This window comes from Coregonus clupeaformis, chromosome 14 (genome assembly GCF_020615455.1).
Source record: "Coregonus clupeaformis isolate EN_2021a chromosome 14, ASM2061545v1, whole genome shotgun sequence".
NCBI lineage: Eukaryota > Metazoa > Chordata > Actinopteri > Salmoniformes > Salmonidae > Coregonus > Coregonus clupeaformis.
Window position 1 is genome coordinate 217,999 of NC_059205.1, and position 14,502 is coordinate 232,500.

Genomic DNA, 14,502 nt, shown 5'->3' on the forward strand with positions numbered 1-14,502 from the left:
CTGGTCTGTCTATAGACAGAACCTAGATGAGTATCTAGATGTAGAACCAAGGAGCTGGTCTGTCTATAGACATAACCTAGACGTAGAACCAAGGAGTTGGTCTGTCTACAGTATCTAGATGTAGAACCAAGGACCTGGTCTGTCTATAGACAGAACCTAGATGTAGAACCAAGGAGCTGGTCTGTCTACAGTATCTAGATGTAGAACCAAGGAGCTAGTCTGTCTATAGACAGAACCTAGATGTAGAACCAAGGAGCTGGTCTGTCTATAGACATAACCTAGATGTAGAACCAAGGACCTGGTCTGTCTACAGTATCTAGATGTAGAACCAAGGAGCTGGTCTGTCTACAGTATCAAGATGTAGAACCAAGGAGCTGGTCTGTCTACAGTATCTAGATGTAGAACCAAGGAGCTGGTCTGTCTATAGACAGTATCTAGATGTAGAACCAAGGAGCTGGTCTGTCTATAGACAGTATCTAGATGTAGAACCAAGGAGCTGGTCTGTCTACAGTATCTAGATGTAGAACCAAGGAGCTGGTCTGTCTACAGTACCTAGATGTAGAACCAAGGAGCTGGTCTGTCTATAGACAGTATCTAGATGTAGAACCAAGGAGCTGGTCTGTCTATAGACAGTACCTAGATGTAGAACCAAGGAGCTGGTCTGTCTATAGACAGCATCTAGATGTAGAACCAAGGAGCTGGTCTGTCTATAGACAGTACCTAGATGTAGAACCAAGGAGCTGGTCTGTCTATAGACAGTATCTAGATGTAGAACCAAGGAGCTGGTCTGTCTATAGACAGTATCTAGATGTAGAACCAAGGAGCTGGTCTGTCTACAGTACCTAGATGTAGAACCAAGGAGCTGGTCTGTCTATAGACAGAACCTAGATGTAGAACCAAGGAGCTGGTCTGTCTATAGACAGTATCTAGATGTAGAACCAAGGAGCTGGTCTGTCTACAGTATCTAGATGTAGAACCAAGGAGCTTGTCTGTCTACAGTATCTAGATGTAGAACCAAGGAGCTGGTCTGTCTATAGACAGTACCTAGACGTAGAACCAAGGAGCTGGTCTGTCTACAGTATCTAGATGTAGAACCAAGGAGCTGTTCTGTCTACAGTATCTAGATGTAGAACCAAGGAGCTAGTCTGTCTATAGACAGTACCTATATGTAGAACCAAGGAGCTGGTCTGTCTATAGACAGTATCTAGATGTAGAACCAAGGAGCTGGTCTGTCTACAGTATCTAGATGTAGAACCAAGGACCTGGTCTGTCTACAGTACCTAGACGTAGAACCAAGGAGCTAGTCTGTCTATAGACAGTACCTAGACGTAGAACCAAGGAGCTGGTCTGTCTATAGACAGAACCTAGATGTAGAACCAAGGAGCTGGTCTGTCTACAGTATCTAGATGTAGAACCAAGGAGCTAGTCTGTCTATAGACAGAACCTAGATGTAGAACCAAGGAGCTGGTCTGTCTATAGACATAACCTAGATGTAGAACCAAGGATCTGGTCTGTCTACAGTACCTAGATGTAGAACCAAGGAGCTGGTCTGTCTACAGTATCTAGATGTAGAACCAAGGAGCTGGTCTGTCTACAGTATCTAGATGTAGAACCAAGGAGCTGGTCTGTCTACAGTATCTAGATGTAGAACCAAGGAGCTGGTCTGTCTACAGTATCTAGATGTAGAACTAAGGAGCTGGTCTGTCTATAGACAGTACCTAGACGTAGAACCAAGGAGCTGGTCTGTCTACAGTATCTAGATGTAGAACCAAGGAGCTGTTCTGTCTACAGTATCTAGATGTAGAACCAAGGAGCTAGTCTGTCTATAGACAGTACCTAGATGTAGAACCAAGGAGCTGGTCTGTCTATAGACAGTATCTAGATGTAGAACCAAGGAGCTGGTCTGTCTACAGTATCTAGATGTAGAACCAAGGACCTGGTCTGTCTACAGTACCTAGACGAAGAACCAAGGAGCTGGTCTGTCTATAGACAGAACCTAGATGTAGAACCAAGGAGCTGGTCTGTCTACAGTATCTAGATGTAGAACCAAGGAGCTAGTCTGTCTATAGACAGAACCTAGATGTAGAACCAAGGAGCTGGTCTGTCTATAGACATAACCTAGATGTAGAACCAAGGAGCTGGTCTGTCTACAGTATCTAGATGTAGAACCAAGGAGCTGGTCTGTCTACAGTATCTAGATGTAGAACCAAGGAGCTGGTCTGTCTACAGTATCTAGATGTAGAACCAAGGAGCTGGTCTGTCTATAGACAGTATCTAGATGTAGAACCAAGGAGCTGGTCTGTCTACAGTATCTAGATGTAGAACCAAGGAGCTGGTCTGTCTACAGTATCTAGATGTAGAACCAAGGAGCTGGTCTGTCTACAGTATCTAGATGTAGAACCAAGGAGCTAGTCTGTCTATAGACAGAACCTAGATGTAGAACCAAGGAGCTGGTCTGTCTATAGACATAACCTAGATGTAGAACCAAGGAGCTGGTCTGTCTACAGTATCTAGATGTAGAACCAAGGAGCTGGTCTGTCTACAGTATCTAGATGTAGAACCAAGGAGCTGGTCTGTCTACAGTACCTAGATGTAGAACCAAGGAGCTGGTCTGTCTACAGTACCTAGATGTAGAACCAAGGAGCTGGTCTGTCTACAGTATCTAGATGTCTATAGGTTATGTCTACACCTACAATCCAAGCTAGATGCCCTCAACCTCACGCAAATTATCAACGAACCTACCAGGTACAACCCTAAATCCTTAAACATGGGTACCCTCATAGATATCATCCTGACTAACATACCCTCTAAATACACCTCAGCTGTCTTCAACCAGGATCTCAGCGATCACTGCCTTATTGCCTGCGTCCGTAACGGGTCCGCGGTCAAACGACCACCCCTCATCACTGTCAAACGCTCCCTAAAACACTTTAGCGAGGAGGCCTTCCTAATTGACCTGGCCCAGGTATCCTGGATGGATATAGATCTCATTCCGTCAGTAGAGGATGCCTGGTTGTTCCTTAAAAGTAATTTCCTCTCAATCTTAAATAAACATGCCCCATTCAAAAATACAGAACTAAGAACCGATATAGCCCCTGGTTCTCCTCAGACTTGACTGCCCTTGACCAGCACAAAAACATCCTGTGGCGTACAGCATTAGCATCAAATAGCCCCCGCGATATGCAACTTTTCAGGGAAGTTAGGAACCAATATACACAAGCAGTCAGGAAAGCAAAGGCTAACTTTTTCAAACAGAAATTTGCATCCTGTAGCACTAACTCCAAAAAGTTTTGGGACACTGTAAAGTCCATGGAGAATAAGAGCACTTCCTCCCAGCTGCCCACTGCACTGAGGCTAGGAAACACTATCACCACCGATAAATCTACAATAATCGAGAATTTCAACAAGCATTTTGCTACAGCTGGCCATGCTTTCCATCTGGCTACCACTAACCCGGCCACCAACTCTGCACCCTCTGCTGCAACTTGCCCATGCCCCCCCGCTTCTCCTTCACACAAATTCAGACAGCTGATGTTTTGAAAGCGCTGCAAAATCTGGACCCCTACAAATCAGCTGGGCTAGACAATCTGGACCCTTTCTTTCTAAAACTAGCCGCCGAAATTGTCGCAACCCCCTATTACTAGTCTGTTCAACCTCTCTTTCATAACGTCTGAGATCCCCAGAGATTGGAAAGCTGCCGCGGTCATCCCCCTCTTCAAAGGGGGTGACACTCTAGATCCAAACTGCTACAGACCTATATCCATCCTGCCCTGCCTTTCGAAAGTATTCGAAAGCCAAGTTAACAAACAGATCATCGACCATTTCGAATACCACCGTACCTTCTCCGCTATGCAATCCGGTTTCGAGCTGGTCACGGGTGCACTTCAGCCACGCTCAAGGTCCTAAACGATATTATAACCACGATTGATAATAGACAGTACTGTGCAGCCGTCTTCATCGACCTGGCCAAGGCTTTCGACTCTGTCAACCACCGCATTCTTATTGGCAGACTAAATAGCCTTGGTTTCTCAAATGACTGCCTCGCCTGGTTCACCAACTACTTCTCAGATAGAGTTCAGTGTGTCAAATCGGAGGGCCTGTTGTCTGGACCTATGGCAGTCTCTATGGGGGTGCCACAGGGTTCAATTCTTGGGCCGACACTTTTCTCCGTGTATATCAATGATGTCGCTCTTGCTGCTGGTGACTCTCAGATCCACCTCTACGCAGACGACACCATTTTGTATACATCTGGCCCTTCATTGGACACTGTGTTAACAAACCTCCAAACGAGCTTCAATGCCATACAACAATCCTTCAGTAGCCTTCAACTGCTCTTAAAAACTAGTAAAACTAAATGCATGCTTTTCAATCGAACGCTGCTAGCACCCGCCCACCCGACTAGAATCACCACTCTCGACGGGTCTGACCTAGAGTATGTGGACAACTACAAATATCTAGGTGTCTGGTTAGACTGTAAACTCAACTTCCAGACTCACATAAAGAATCTCCAATCCAAAGTTAAATCTAGAATCGGCTTCCTATTTCGCAACAAAGCCTCCTTCACTCATGCTGCCAAACATGCCCTCGTAAAACTGACTATCCTACCGATCCTTGACTTCGGCGATGTCATTTACAAAATAGCCTCCAACACTCTACTCAGCAAATTGGATGTAGTCTATCACAGTGCCATCCGTTTTGTCTCCAAAGCCCCATACACTACCCACTGTGACCTGTACGCTCTTGTTGGCTGGTCCTCACTACATGTTCGTCGTCAAACCCACTGGCTCCAGGCCATCTATAAATCACTGCTAGGCAAATCCCCGCCTTATCTTAGCTCATTGGTCACCATAGCAGCACCCACCCGTAGTCTGCGCTCCAGCAGGTATATCTCACTGGTCATTCCCAAAGCCAACACCTCCTTTGGCCGCCATTCCTTCCAGTTCTCTGCTGCCAATGACTGGAACGAATTGCAAAAATCTCTGAAGCTGGAGACTCTTATCTCCCTCAATAACTTTAAGCATCAGTTGTCAGAGCACCTTACCGATCACTGCACCTGTACACAGCCCATCTGAAATTAGCCCACCCAACTACCTCATCCCTATATTGTTATTTATTTTGCTCTTTTGCACCCCAGTATCTCTATTTGCACATCATCTCTTGCACATCTAGCATTCCAGTGTTAATACTATTGTAATTATTCTGCACTATAGCCTATTTATTGCCTTACCTCCATAACTTGCTACATTTGCACACACTGTATATATATTTTCTGTTGTATTTCTGACTTTATGTTTTTTTTTACCCCATATGTAACTCTGTGTTGTTTTTATTGCACTACTTTGCTTTATCTTGGCCAGGTCACAGTTGTAAATGAGAACCTGTTCTCAACTGGCTTCTTACCTGGTTAAATAAAGGTGAAATAAAAAAATAAAATAAAAGAACCAAGGAGCTGGTCTGTCTACAGTATCTAGATGTAGAACCAAGGAGCTGGTCTGTCTACAGTATCTAGATGTAGAACCAAGGAGCTGGTCTGTCTACAGTATCTAGATGTAGAACCAAGGAGCTGGTCTGTCTACAGTATCTAGACGTAGAACCAAGGAGCTGGTCTGTCTACAGTACCTAGACGTTCTCTATTAAAACCCCTCAGTTATGGAACAGCTTGCCCTGTCAGGTAAGAGAGGCAGACGCCATTGAGGTTTTTTAAATCACTTTTAAAAACCCACCTTTTTAGCCAGGCCTTTAATAACCCACCTTTTTAGCCAGGCCTTTAATAACCCACCTTTTTAGCCAGGCCTTTAATAAGTGAGTGTCTTATGTTATTTTATTTACCCTTAGGGTGCCATTTGGGATGCAGCCTCATTACTGACCATCCAGACTAGATAGTGCAGACTAGGTAGAGCTCTGTGTCCTACTGACCATCCAGACTAGATAGTGCAGACTAGGTAGTGCTCTGTGTCCTACTGACCATCCAGACTAGATAGTGCAGACTAGGTAGTGCTCTGTGTCCTACTGACCATCCACACTAGGTAGTGCAGACTAGGTAGTGCTCTGTGTCCTACTGACCATCCACACTAGGTAGTGCAGACTAGGTAGAGCTCTGTGTCCTACTGACCATCCACACTAGGTAGTGCAGACTAGGTAGAGCTCTGTGTCCTACTGACCATCCACACTAGGTAGTGCAGACTAGGTAGTGCAGACTAGGTAGAGCTCTGTGTCTTACTGACCATCCACACTAGGTAGTGCAGACTAGGTAGTGCAGACTAGGTAGTGCTCTGTGTCTTACTGACCATCCACACTAGGTAGTGCAGACTAGGTAGAGCTCTGTGTCTTACTGACCATCCACACTAGGTAGTGCAGACTAGGTAGAGCTCTGTGTCTTACTGAACATCCACACTAGGTAGTGCAGACTAGGTAGAGCTCTGTGTCCTACTGACCATCCACACTAGGTAGTGCAGACTAGGTAGAGCTCTGTGTCCTACTGACCATCCACACTAGGTAGTGCAGACTAGGTAGTGCTCTGTGTCCTACTGACCATCCACACTAGGTAGTGCAGACTAGGTAGAGCTCTGTGTCCTACTGACCATCCACACTAGGTAGTGCAGACTAGGTAGAGCTCTGTGTCCTACTGACCATCCACACTAGGTAGTGCAGACTAGGTAGTGCTCTGTGTCCTACTGACCATCCACACTAGGTAGTGCAGACTAGGTAGTGCAGACTAGGTAGTGCTCTGTGTCCTACTGAACATCCACACTAGGTAGTGCAGACTAGGTAGTGCAGACTAGGTAGTGCTCTGTGTCCTACTGACCATCCACACTAGGTAGTGCAGACTAGGTAGAGCTCTGTGTCCTACTGACCATCCACACTAGGTAGTGCAGACTAGGTAGTGCTCTGTGTCTTACTGACCATCCACACTAGGTAGTGCAGACTAGGTAGAGCTCTGTGTCTTACTGACCATCCACACTAGGTAGTGCAGACTAGGTAGTGCTCTGTCCTACTGACCATCCACACTAGGTAGTGCAGACTAGGTAGTGCTCTGTGTCCTACTGACCATCCACACTAGGTAGTGCAGACTAGGTAGAGCTCTGTGTCTTACTGAACATCCACACTAGGTAGTGCAGACTAGGTAGTGCTCTGTGTCTTACTGACCATCCACACTAGGTAGTGCTCTGTGTCCTACTGACCATCCACACTAGGTAGTGCAGACTAGGTAGTGCTCTGTGTCCTACTGACCATCCACACTAGGTAGTGCAGACTAGGTAGAGCTCTGTGTCCTACTGACCATCCACACTAGGTAGTGCAGACTAGGTAGAGCTCTGTGTCCTACTGACCATCCACACTAGGTAGTGCAGACTAGGTAGAGCTCTGTGTCTTACTGAACATCCACACTAGGTAGTGCAGACTAGGTAGTGCTGTGTCTTACTGACCATCCACACTAGGTAGTGCAGACTAGGTAGTGCTCTGTGTCCTACTGACCATCCACACTAGGTAGTGCAGACTAGGTAGAGCTCTGTGTCTTACTGAACATCCACACTAGGTAGTGCAGACTAGGTAGTGCTCTGTGTCTTACTGACCATCCACACTAGGTAGAGAGTGCTCTATGCTTACTTGAGGAGTTCGTAGTTCTTCTCATTGAGGCGAACGGCGTTCTCCCGCCAGAACTTCTCAGACTTGTGGACCGGGCTCCACTCCAGGCGACCAGACTTCAGCTCTGAGCTGTACTCATCAAACGAACTGTGAGAGAGAAAACAAGCTTAAATAACAAGTAAATAAACTAGCAGATGAATTTAGTTGAAGAACAGCCGCAGTCCAACAGTCTTAATATAGAGAGACGTTGACCTGCTGTCTCAGTCTGTCTGGACTCTGGAGAGATCAATTTGAGGGGTACTGATCAGAGGTCAGTCCAGGACAGGTCCAGTGTGGTTTAAGAGATCTCCACAGTAAAGCCCTGAACTGTTCTGCTAGCATACCGCCTAGCATACCGCCTAGCATACCGCCTAGCATACCGCCTAGCATACCGCCTAGCATACCGCCTAGCATACCGCCTAGCAGAACAGCCTCGTTTCTCCAGGTTAAAGTAACAGCATAATAATGCCTGCTAGTGTAGCTGAGGTTAGCAGTAACGTTACCTGTCTCTCCAGGTTAGAACCTATATACACAGTGCATTAGGAAAGTATTCAGCCCGTCTGGTGTTCAACCTTCCCAAGTTCTCTCACGTCACCCCGCTCCCCCGCACACTCCACTGGCTTCCAGTAGATAAGAGCGTCTGCTAAATGACGTAAATGTAAATGTATTCAGACCCCTTGACTTTTTCCAGAATATTGTTACGTTACAGCCTTATTCTAAAAATGATTAAATTGTTTTTTCCCCCTCATCAATCTACACACTAACCCATAATGACAAACCAAAAACAGGTTTAGAAACTGGCCACTCTACCATAAAGGCCTGATTGGTAGAGTGCTCCAGAGATGGTTTTCCTTCTGGAAGGTTCTCCCATCTCCACAGAGGTGCCTCCACACAATCCTGTCTCAGAGCTCTACGGACAATTCCTTCGACTTCATGGCTTGGTTTTTGCTCTGACATGCACTGTCAACTGTGGGACCTTAAATATACAGGTGTGTGCCTTTCCAAATCATGTCCAATCAATAGAATTGACCACAGGTGGACTCCAATCGAGTTGTAGAAACATCACAAGGATTATCAATGGAAACAGGATGCACCTGAGCTCAATTTCGAGTCTCATAGCAAAGGGTCTGAATACTTATGGAAATAAGGTATATGTTTATCAACTTGAAATGATGGAGTATTGTGTGTAGATAGATGAGGAACATGTTTTATTGAATCCATTTTAGAAGAAGGCTGTAACGTAACAAAATGTGGAAAAAGGCAAGGGGTCTGAATACTTTCTGAATGCACTGTAAAGGTATAGGTTCTGACCTGGAGAAGTTAGGGTTAGGGGTCAGAGGTAAACTACCTGAGATCCTGAACGCTCTCTCCCAGACTCTCCAGCAGGAACTTGATGTCTTCCGTAATGTCCTCATCATCATACTTCTGCTGGTCCAGATTCTCCAGCTGCTTCAGAACCTTACACTGGATCATGGCCAGAGCATACTCCTGACGGGTCTCCCTCTCCGCTGACTTCTCCAACAGGTTCTGGAATAATATGAATATGTATCACGGCCAGAGCATACTCCTGATGGGTCTCCCTCTCCGCTGACTTCTCCAGAGCCCTATACTACATATGTGGTTTGAGGAGTTAGCAAGGTAACTCTGGTCAACACTGAGTTCAACTCTGGATAACAGGCACATCGAAAGTTGCTCACCCTTTAGCCAGGTACATTTCTATGGCAACAAATCCTTCAGAACAAACCTTCTCCCGGGCAGGCGAACTCTATTTATCCTGAACTAAGGATCTGAGCCACGAGTTGAGGACCAATGAAATCAGATTCCTTCCCTCATCATCCCCTTCGTTTGAGGAAGACGACTGATTAAATACTTTATTAATCAAATGTTTGATTAAAAATACAAATGGTTTGTGTTAAAAAATAGCAATGTTAAAATTCCTATCACATCATGACAGAATGCATTTGAAACTTAACTCACAGTAAAACTTGTGTATGACTTAATACAATTATTTTATTGATAGGAGGGGGGAAAAGGATCAGCATTAATGCTAAGTAGTAATAAAATAAAGGGGGCACTTCTAAAAGCCTACTTCACGCCAGAGCCTGCTGAATGTGCAAGATGACTTTTATTCTCTTTTGGGCACCAATGAGAATGTGGCAGTGCCATGCCCAATGGGTTGTGCTGTGGAGGTCGTAAAGCAAAACGGACAACACCTTCCTGAGAGTGAGTCACATCTTTCCATAGAGGGGTCATAGTTTGCAGGCCAAACCGTTCGGACAGGGAGTACAGGAGGGGACTGAGCACGCACCCCTGAGGGGCCCCCGTGTTGAGGGTCAGTATGAGGATGTGTTGTTGCCTACCCTTACCACCTGGGGGCGGCCCATCAGGAAGTCCAGGATCCAGTTGCAGAGGGAGGTGTTTAGTCCCAGGGTCCTTAGCTTAGTGATGAGCTTTGAGGGCACTATGGTGTTGAATGCTGAGCTGTAGTCAATGAACATCATTCTCACGTAGGTGTTCCTTTTGTCCAGGTGGGAAAGGGCAGTGTGGAGTGCAATAGAGATTGCGTCATCTGTGGATCTGTTGGGGCAGTATGCAAATTGGAGTGGGTCTAGGGTTTCTGGGATAATGGTGTTGAATGACCAGCCTTTCAAAGCACTTCATGGCTACCGACTGACATTTTCAAACTCTCCCTGACCGAGTCTGTAATACCTATGTTTCAAGCAGACCACCATAGTCCCTGAGTGCTACGGGGCGGTAGTCATTTAGGCAGGTTACCTTCGCTTTCTTGGGCACAGGGACTATGGTGGTCTGCTTGAAACATACAGTGGGGAAAAAAAGTATTTAGTCAGCCACCAATTGTGCAAGTTCTCCCACTTAAAAAGATGAGAGAGGCCTGTAATTTTCATCATAGGTACACGTCAACTATGACAGACAAATTGAGGAGAAAAAAAATCCAGCAAATCACATTGTAGGATTTTTAATGAATTTATTTGCAAATTATGGTGGAAAATAAGTATTTGGTCACCTACAAACAAGCAAGATTTCTGGCTCTCACAGACCTGTAACTTCTTCTTTAAGAGGCTCCTCTGTCCTCCACTCGTTACCTGTATTAATGGCACCTGTTTGAACTTGTTATCAGTATAAAAGACACCTGTCCACAACCTCAAACAGTCACACTCCAAACTCCACTATGGCCAAGACCAAAGAGCTGTCAAAGGACACCAGAAACAAAATTGTAGACCTGCAACAGGCTGGGAAGACTGAATCTGCAATAGGTAAGCAGCTTGGTTTGAAGAAATCAACTGTGGGAGCAATTATTAGGAAATGGAAGACATACAAGACCACTGATAATCTCCCTCGATCTGGGGCTCCACGCAAGATCTCACCCCGTGGGGTCAAAATGATTACAAGAACGGTGAGCAAAAATCCCAGAACCACACGGGGGGACCTAGTGAATGACCTGCAGAGAGCTGGGACCAAAGTAATAAAGCCTACCATCAGTAACACACTACGCCGCTAGGGACTCAAATCCTGCAGTGCCAGACGTGTCCCCCTGCTTAAGCCAGTACATGTCCAGGCCCATCTGAAGTTTGCTAGAGTGCATTTGGATGATCCAGAAGAGGATTGGGAGAATGTCATATGGTCAGATGAAACCAAAATATAACTTTTTGGTAAAAACTCAACTCGTCGTGTTTGGAGGACAAAGAATGCTGAGTTGCATCCAAAGAACACCATACCTACTGTGAAGCATGGGGCTGGAAACATCATGCTTTGGGGCTGTTTTTCTGCAAAGGGACCAGGACGACTGATCCGTGTAAAGGAAAGAATGAATGGGGCCATGTATCGTGAGATTTTGAGTGAAAACCTCCTTCCATCAGCAAGGGCATTGAAGATGAAACGTGGCTGGGTCTTTCAGCATGACAATGATCCCAAACACACCGCCCCGGGCAACGAAGGAGTGGCTTCGTAAGAAGCATTTCAAGGTCCTGGAGTGGCCTAGCCAGTCTCCAGATCTCAACCCCATAGAAAATCTTTGGAGGGAGTTGAAAGTCCGTGTTGCCCAGCGACAGCCCCAAAACATCACTGCTCTAGAGGAGATCTGCATGGAAGAATGGGCCAAAATACCAGCAACAGTGTGTGAAAACCTTGTGAAGACTTACAGAAAACGTTTGACCTGTGTCATTGCAAGTATTGAGAAACTTTTGTTATTGACCAAATACTTATTTTCCACCATAATTTGCAAATAAATTCATTAAAAATCCTACAATGTGATTTTCTGGGAAAAAAAATCTCATTTTGTCTGTCATAGTTGACGTGTACCTACGATGAAAATTACAGGCCTCTCTCATCTTTTTAAGTGGGAGAACTTGCACAATTGGTGGCTGACTAAATACTTTTTTTTCCCCACTGTAGGTATTACAGACTCGGTCAGGGAGAGTTTGAAAATGTCAGTGTAGACACTTGCCAGTTGGTCTGTGCATGCTCGGAGTACACGTCCTGGTAATTTGTCTGGCCCCACGGCCTTGTGTATGTTGACCTGTTTAAAGGTCTTGCTCACATCGGCTACGGACAGCGTGATCACACAGTCGTCCGGAACAGCTGGTGATCTCATGCATGCTACAGTGTTGCTTGCCTTGAAGCGAACATTAAAAAGGCATTTAGCCCGTCTGGTAGGCTCGCGTCACTGGGCAGCACGCGGTTGGGTTTCCCTTTCTAGTCTGTAATAGTTTGCAAGCCCTGCCACATCCAACGAGCTTCAGAGCCGGTGTAGTGCGATTCAATCTTAGTCCTGTATTGACGCTTTGCCTGTTTGATGGTTCGTCGGAGGGCATAGCGGGATTTCATATATGCTTTCGGGTTAGAGTCCCGCTCCTTGAAAGTGGCAGCTCTAGCCTTTAGCTCAGTGCGGATGTTGCCTGTAATCCATGGCTTCTGGTTGGGGTATGTATGAACAGTCACTGTGGGGATGACGTCGTCGATGCACTTATTGATGAAGCTGGTGAGTGATGTGGTGTACTCCTCAATGCCATTGGATGAATCCCAGAACATATTCCAGTCTGTGCTAGCAAAACAGTCCTGTAGCATAGCATCTGTGTCATCTGATTCCTGCTTGTAAGCAGCTGGTGCTGGCACTAAGACGAGCTGTATAAGACCATAAGCAAACATCATCCATGAGCATTTTCTTGTTTGCTTATGGCTTTATACAGCTCGTTGAGTGCGGTCTTAGTGGTAAATAGACGGCTACGAAAAATATAGATGAAAACTCTCTTGGTAGATAGTGTGGTCTACAGCTTATCATGATGTACTCTACCTCAGACAAGCAATACCTCGAGACTTCCTTAATATTAGACATCGCACACCAGCTGTTATTGACAAAGACACACACCCCCACCCCTCGTCTTACCAGACGTAGCTGTTCTGTCCTGCCGATGAACGGAAAACCCAGCCAACTGTGTATTATGTGTCATCGTTCAGCCACGACTCGGTGAAACATAAGATATTACAGTTAATGTCCCGTTGATAGGATAGTCTGGAACGGAGCTCATCCAGTTTATTCTCCAGCGACGTTGGCCAATAGAACGGATGGTAGAGGCAGGTACCCACTCGCCGACTAATTCTCACAAGGCACCCTGATCTCCGCCCCCTGTATTCCCTCATTTTCTTCATGCGAATGACGGGGATTTGGGCCTTGTCTGGGAGCAACATTATATCCTTCGCGTCCGACTCGTTAAAGAAAAAAATCTTTGTCAAGTTGGACGTGAGTAATCGCTTTTCTGATATCCAGAAGCTCTTTTCGGTCATAAGAGACGGTAGCATTAAAGTTATGTACAATTGCTTAGATTCCTATGATCTAAGCAATTTAACACATAATTTAAGACAAGCGTAGCTGCTGAAACGGTGCCATGTCCAGGTCTAAAACCAGACTCATACACATTAAGAATATAATTTGAAGTAAAACAAGTTCTTAGCTGAGAGTTTGCCAGTGATTCTAAGGCAAGATAGTTTAGAGATTGGGCGGTAGTTATCCAGGTCAGAATGATCCGCACCTTTGTAAAGGGGGAGGACATGCGCTGCCTTCCAGATCTCAGGGATAGCACCAGAAGCAATTGTTAAATAGAAAATGTGGGTCAAAGGTTCTACAGTGAGGGGGGCAGAAAACTACAGTAGAAAGGGATCAAATCAGCTCCTGTGGATTTCTGTACAAGGCACTTAATACCTCATTGGCATAAAATGGTTGAAATGAAAAAGAGAGAGAGCCTGGCAGTGCATCTTCCTCTGCTGTTTGCTGACAGGCGAATAAAACACTTCCTCTAGTGGGGCTTGAGGTATATTCAGATTTTTTTTCTCCAAATAGATGGCCAGCTGAAATGTCTATTTTTATTAACAGCAACACAAATTTCATTTTCATCTGTTATGGGACCAGAGGCTGTCATAACCTGTTGGGGCAATGAGAGGGTGGAGTTGTTTCTCAAAGATGTTATCCCCTTCATTTATTTATTTATTTTTATGTAGCTGGTTTTCCACCACTCTCAGATACACAATTCAAGAAGTATGTTGACTTTGCATTACTAACCACAGTAAGACATGTATTTCTCAAATGTTTGAAGGACTGCCAGTCACAGGAAGAATCAGTCAATCTAGCCTTCACCCAAGCTATGTTTCTTTCATGAAATCTTTCAGAAAATTCACGGGGGAACATGTTAGATCTGTCCATTACCCTTAATCTCTTATATGGAGCATGCTGGTTGTCCGACTGAGCAGCCTAACTAGCAGTACGTACCCTGAACTAGACAACTAACTACTGTAACTACCTACCTACCGTAACTAACTAGCAGTACATACCCTGAAGGCAGCCAGAATGATGCGCGTGACTTTCTC

The 14,502-nt window shown here is 45.4% G+C and overlaps 1 protein-coding gene across 2 annotated transcripts in view; it reads right to left on the minus strand.

The window, feature by feature from the left end:
- The window catches only part of atp6v1h (ATPase H+ transporting V1 subunit H), an 81,860-nt gene that overhangs the window by 17,498 nt on the left and 49,860 nt on the right, over positions 1-14,502 (minus strand). For both annotated transcript variants that reach the window (XM_041895426.1, XM_041895427.1), the window contains 2 exons: positions 8,972-9,150; positions 7,606-7,731 (listed from right to left, as the gene is read on the minus strand). In XM_041895426.1, the coding sequence (XP_041751360.1) occupies positions 7,606-7,731; positions 8,972-9,150 (305 nt within the window). The remainder of the gene's footprint in view (positions 1-7,605; positions 7,732-8,971; positions 9,151-14,502) is intronic.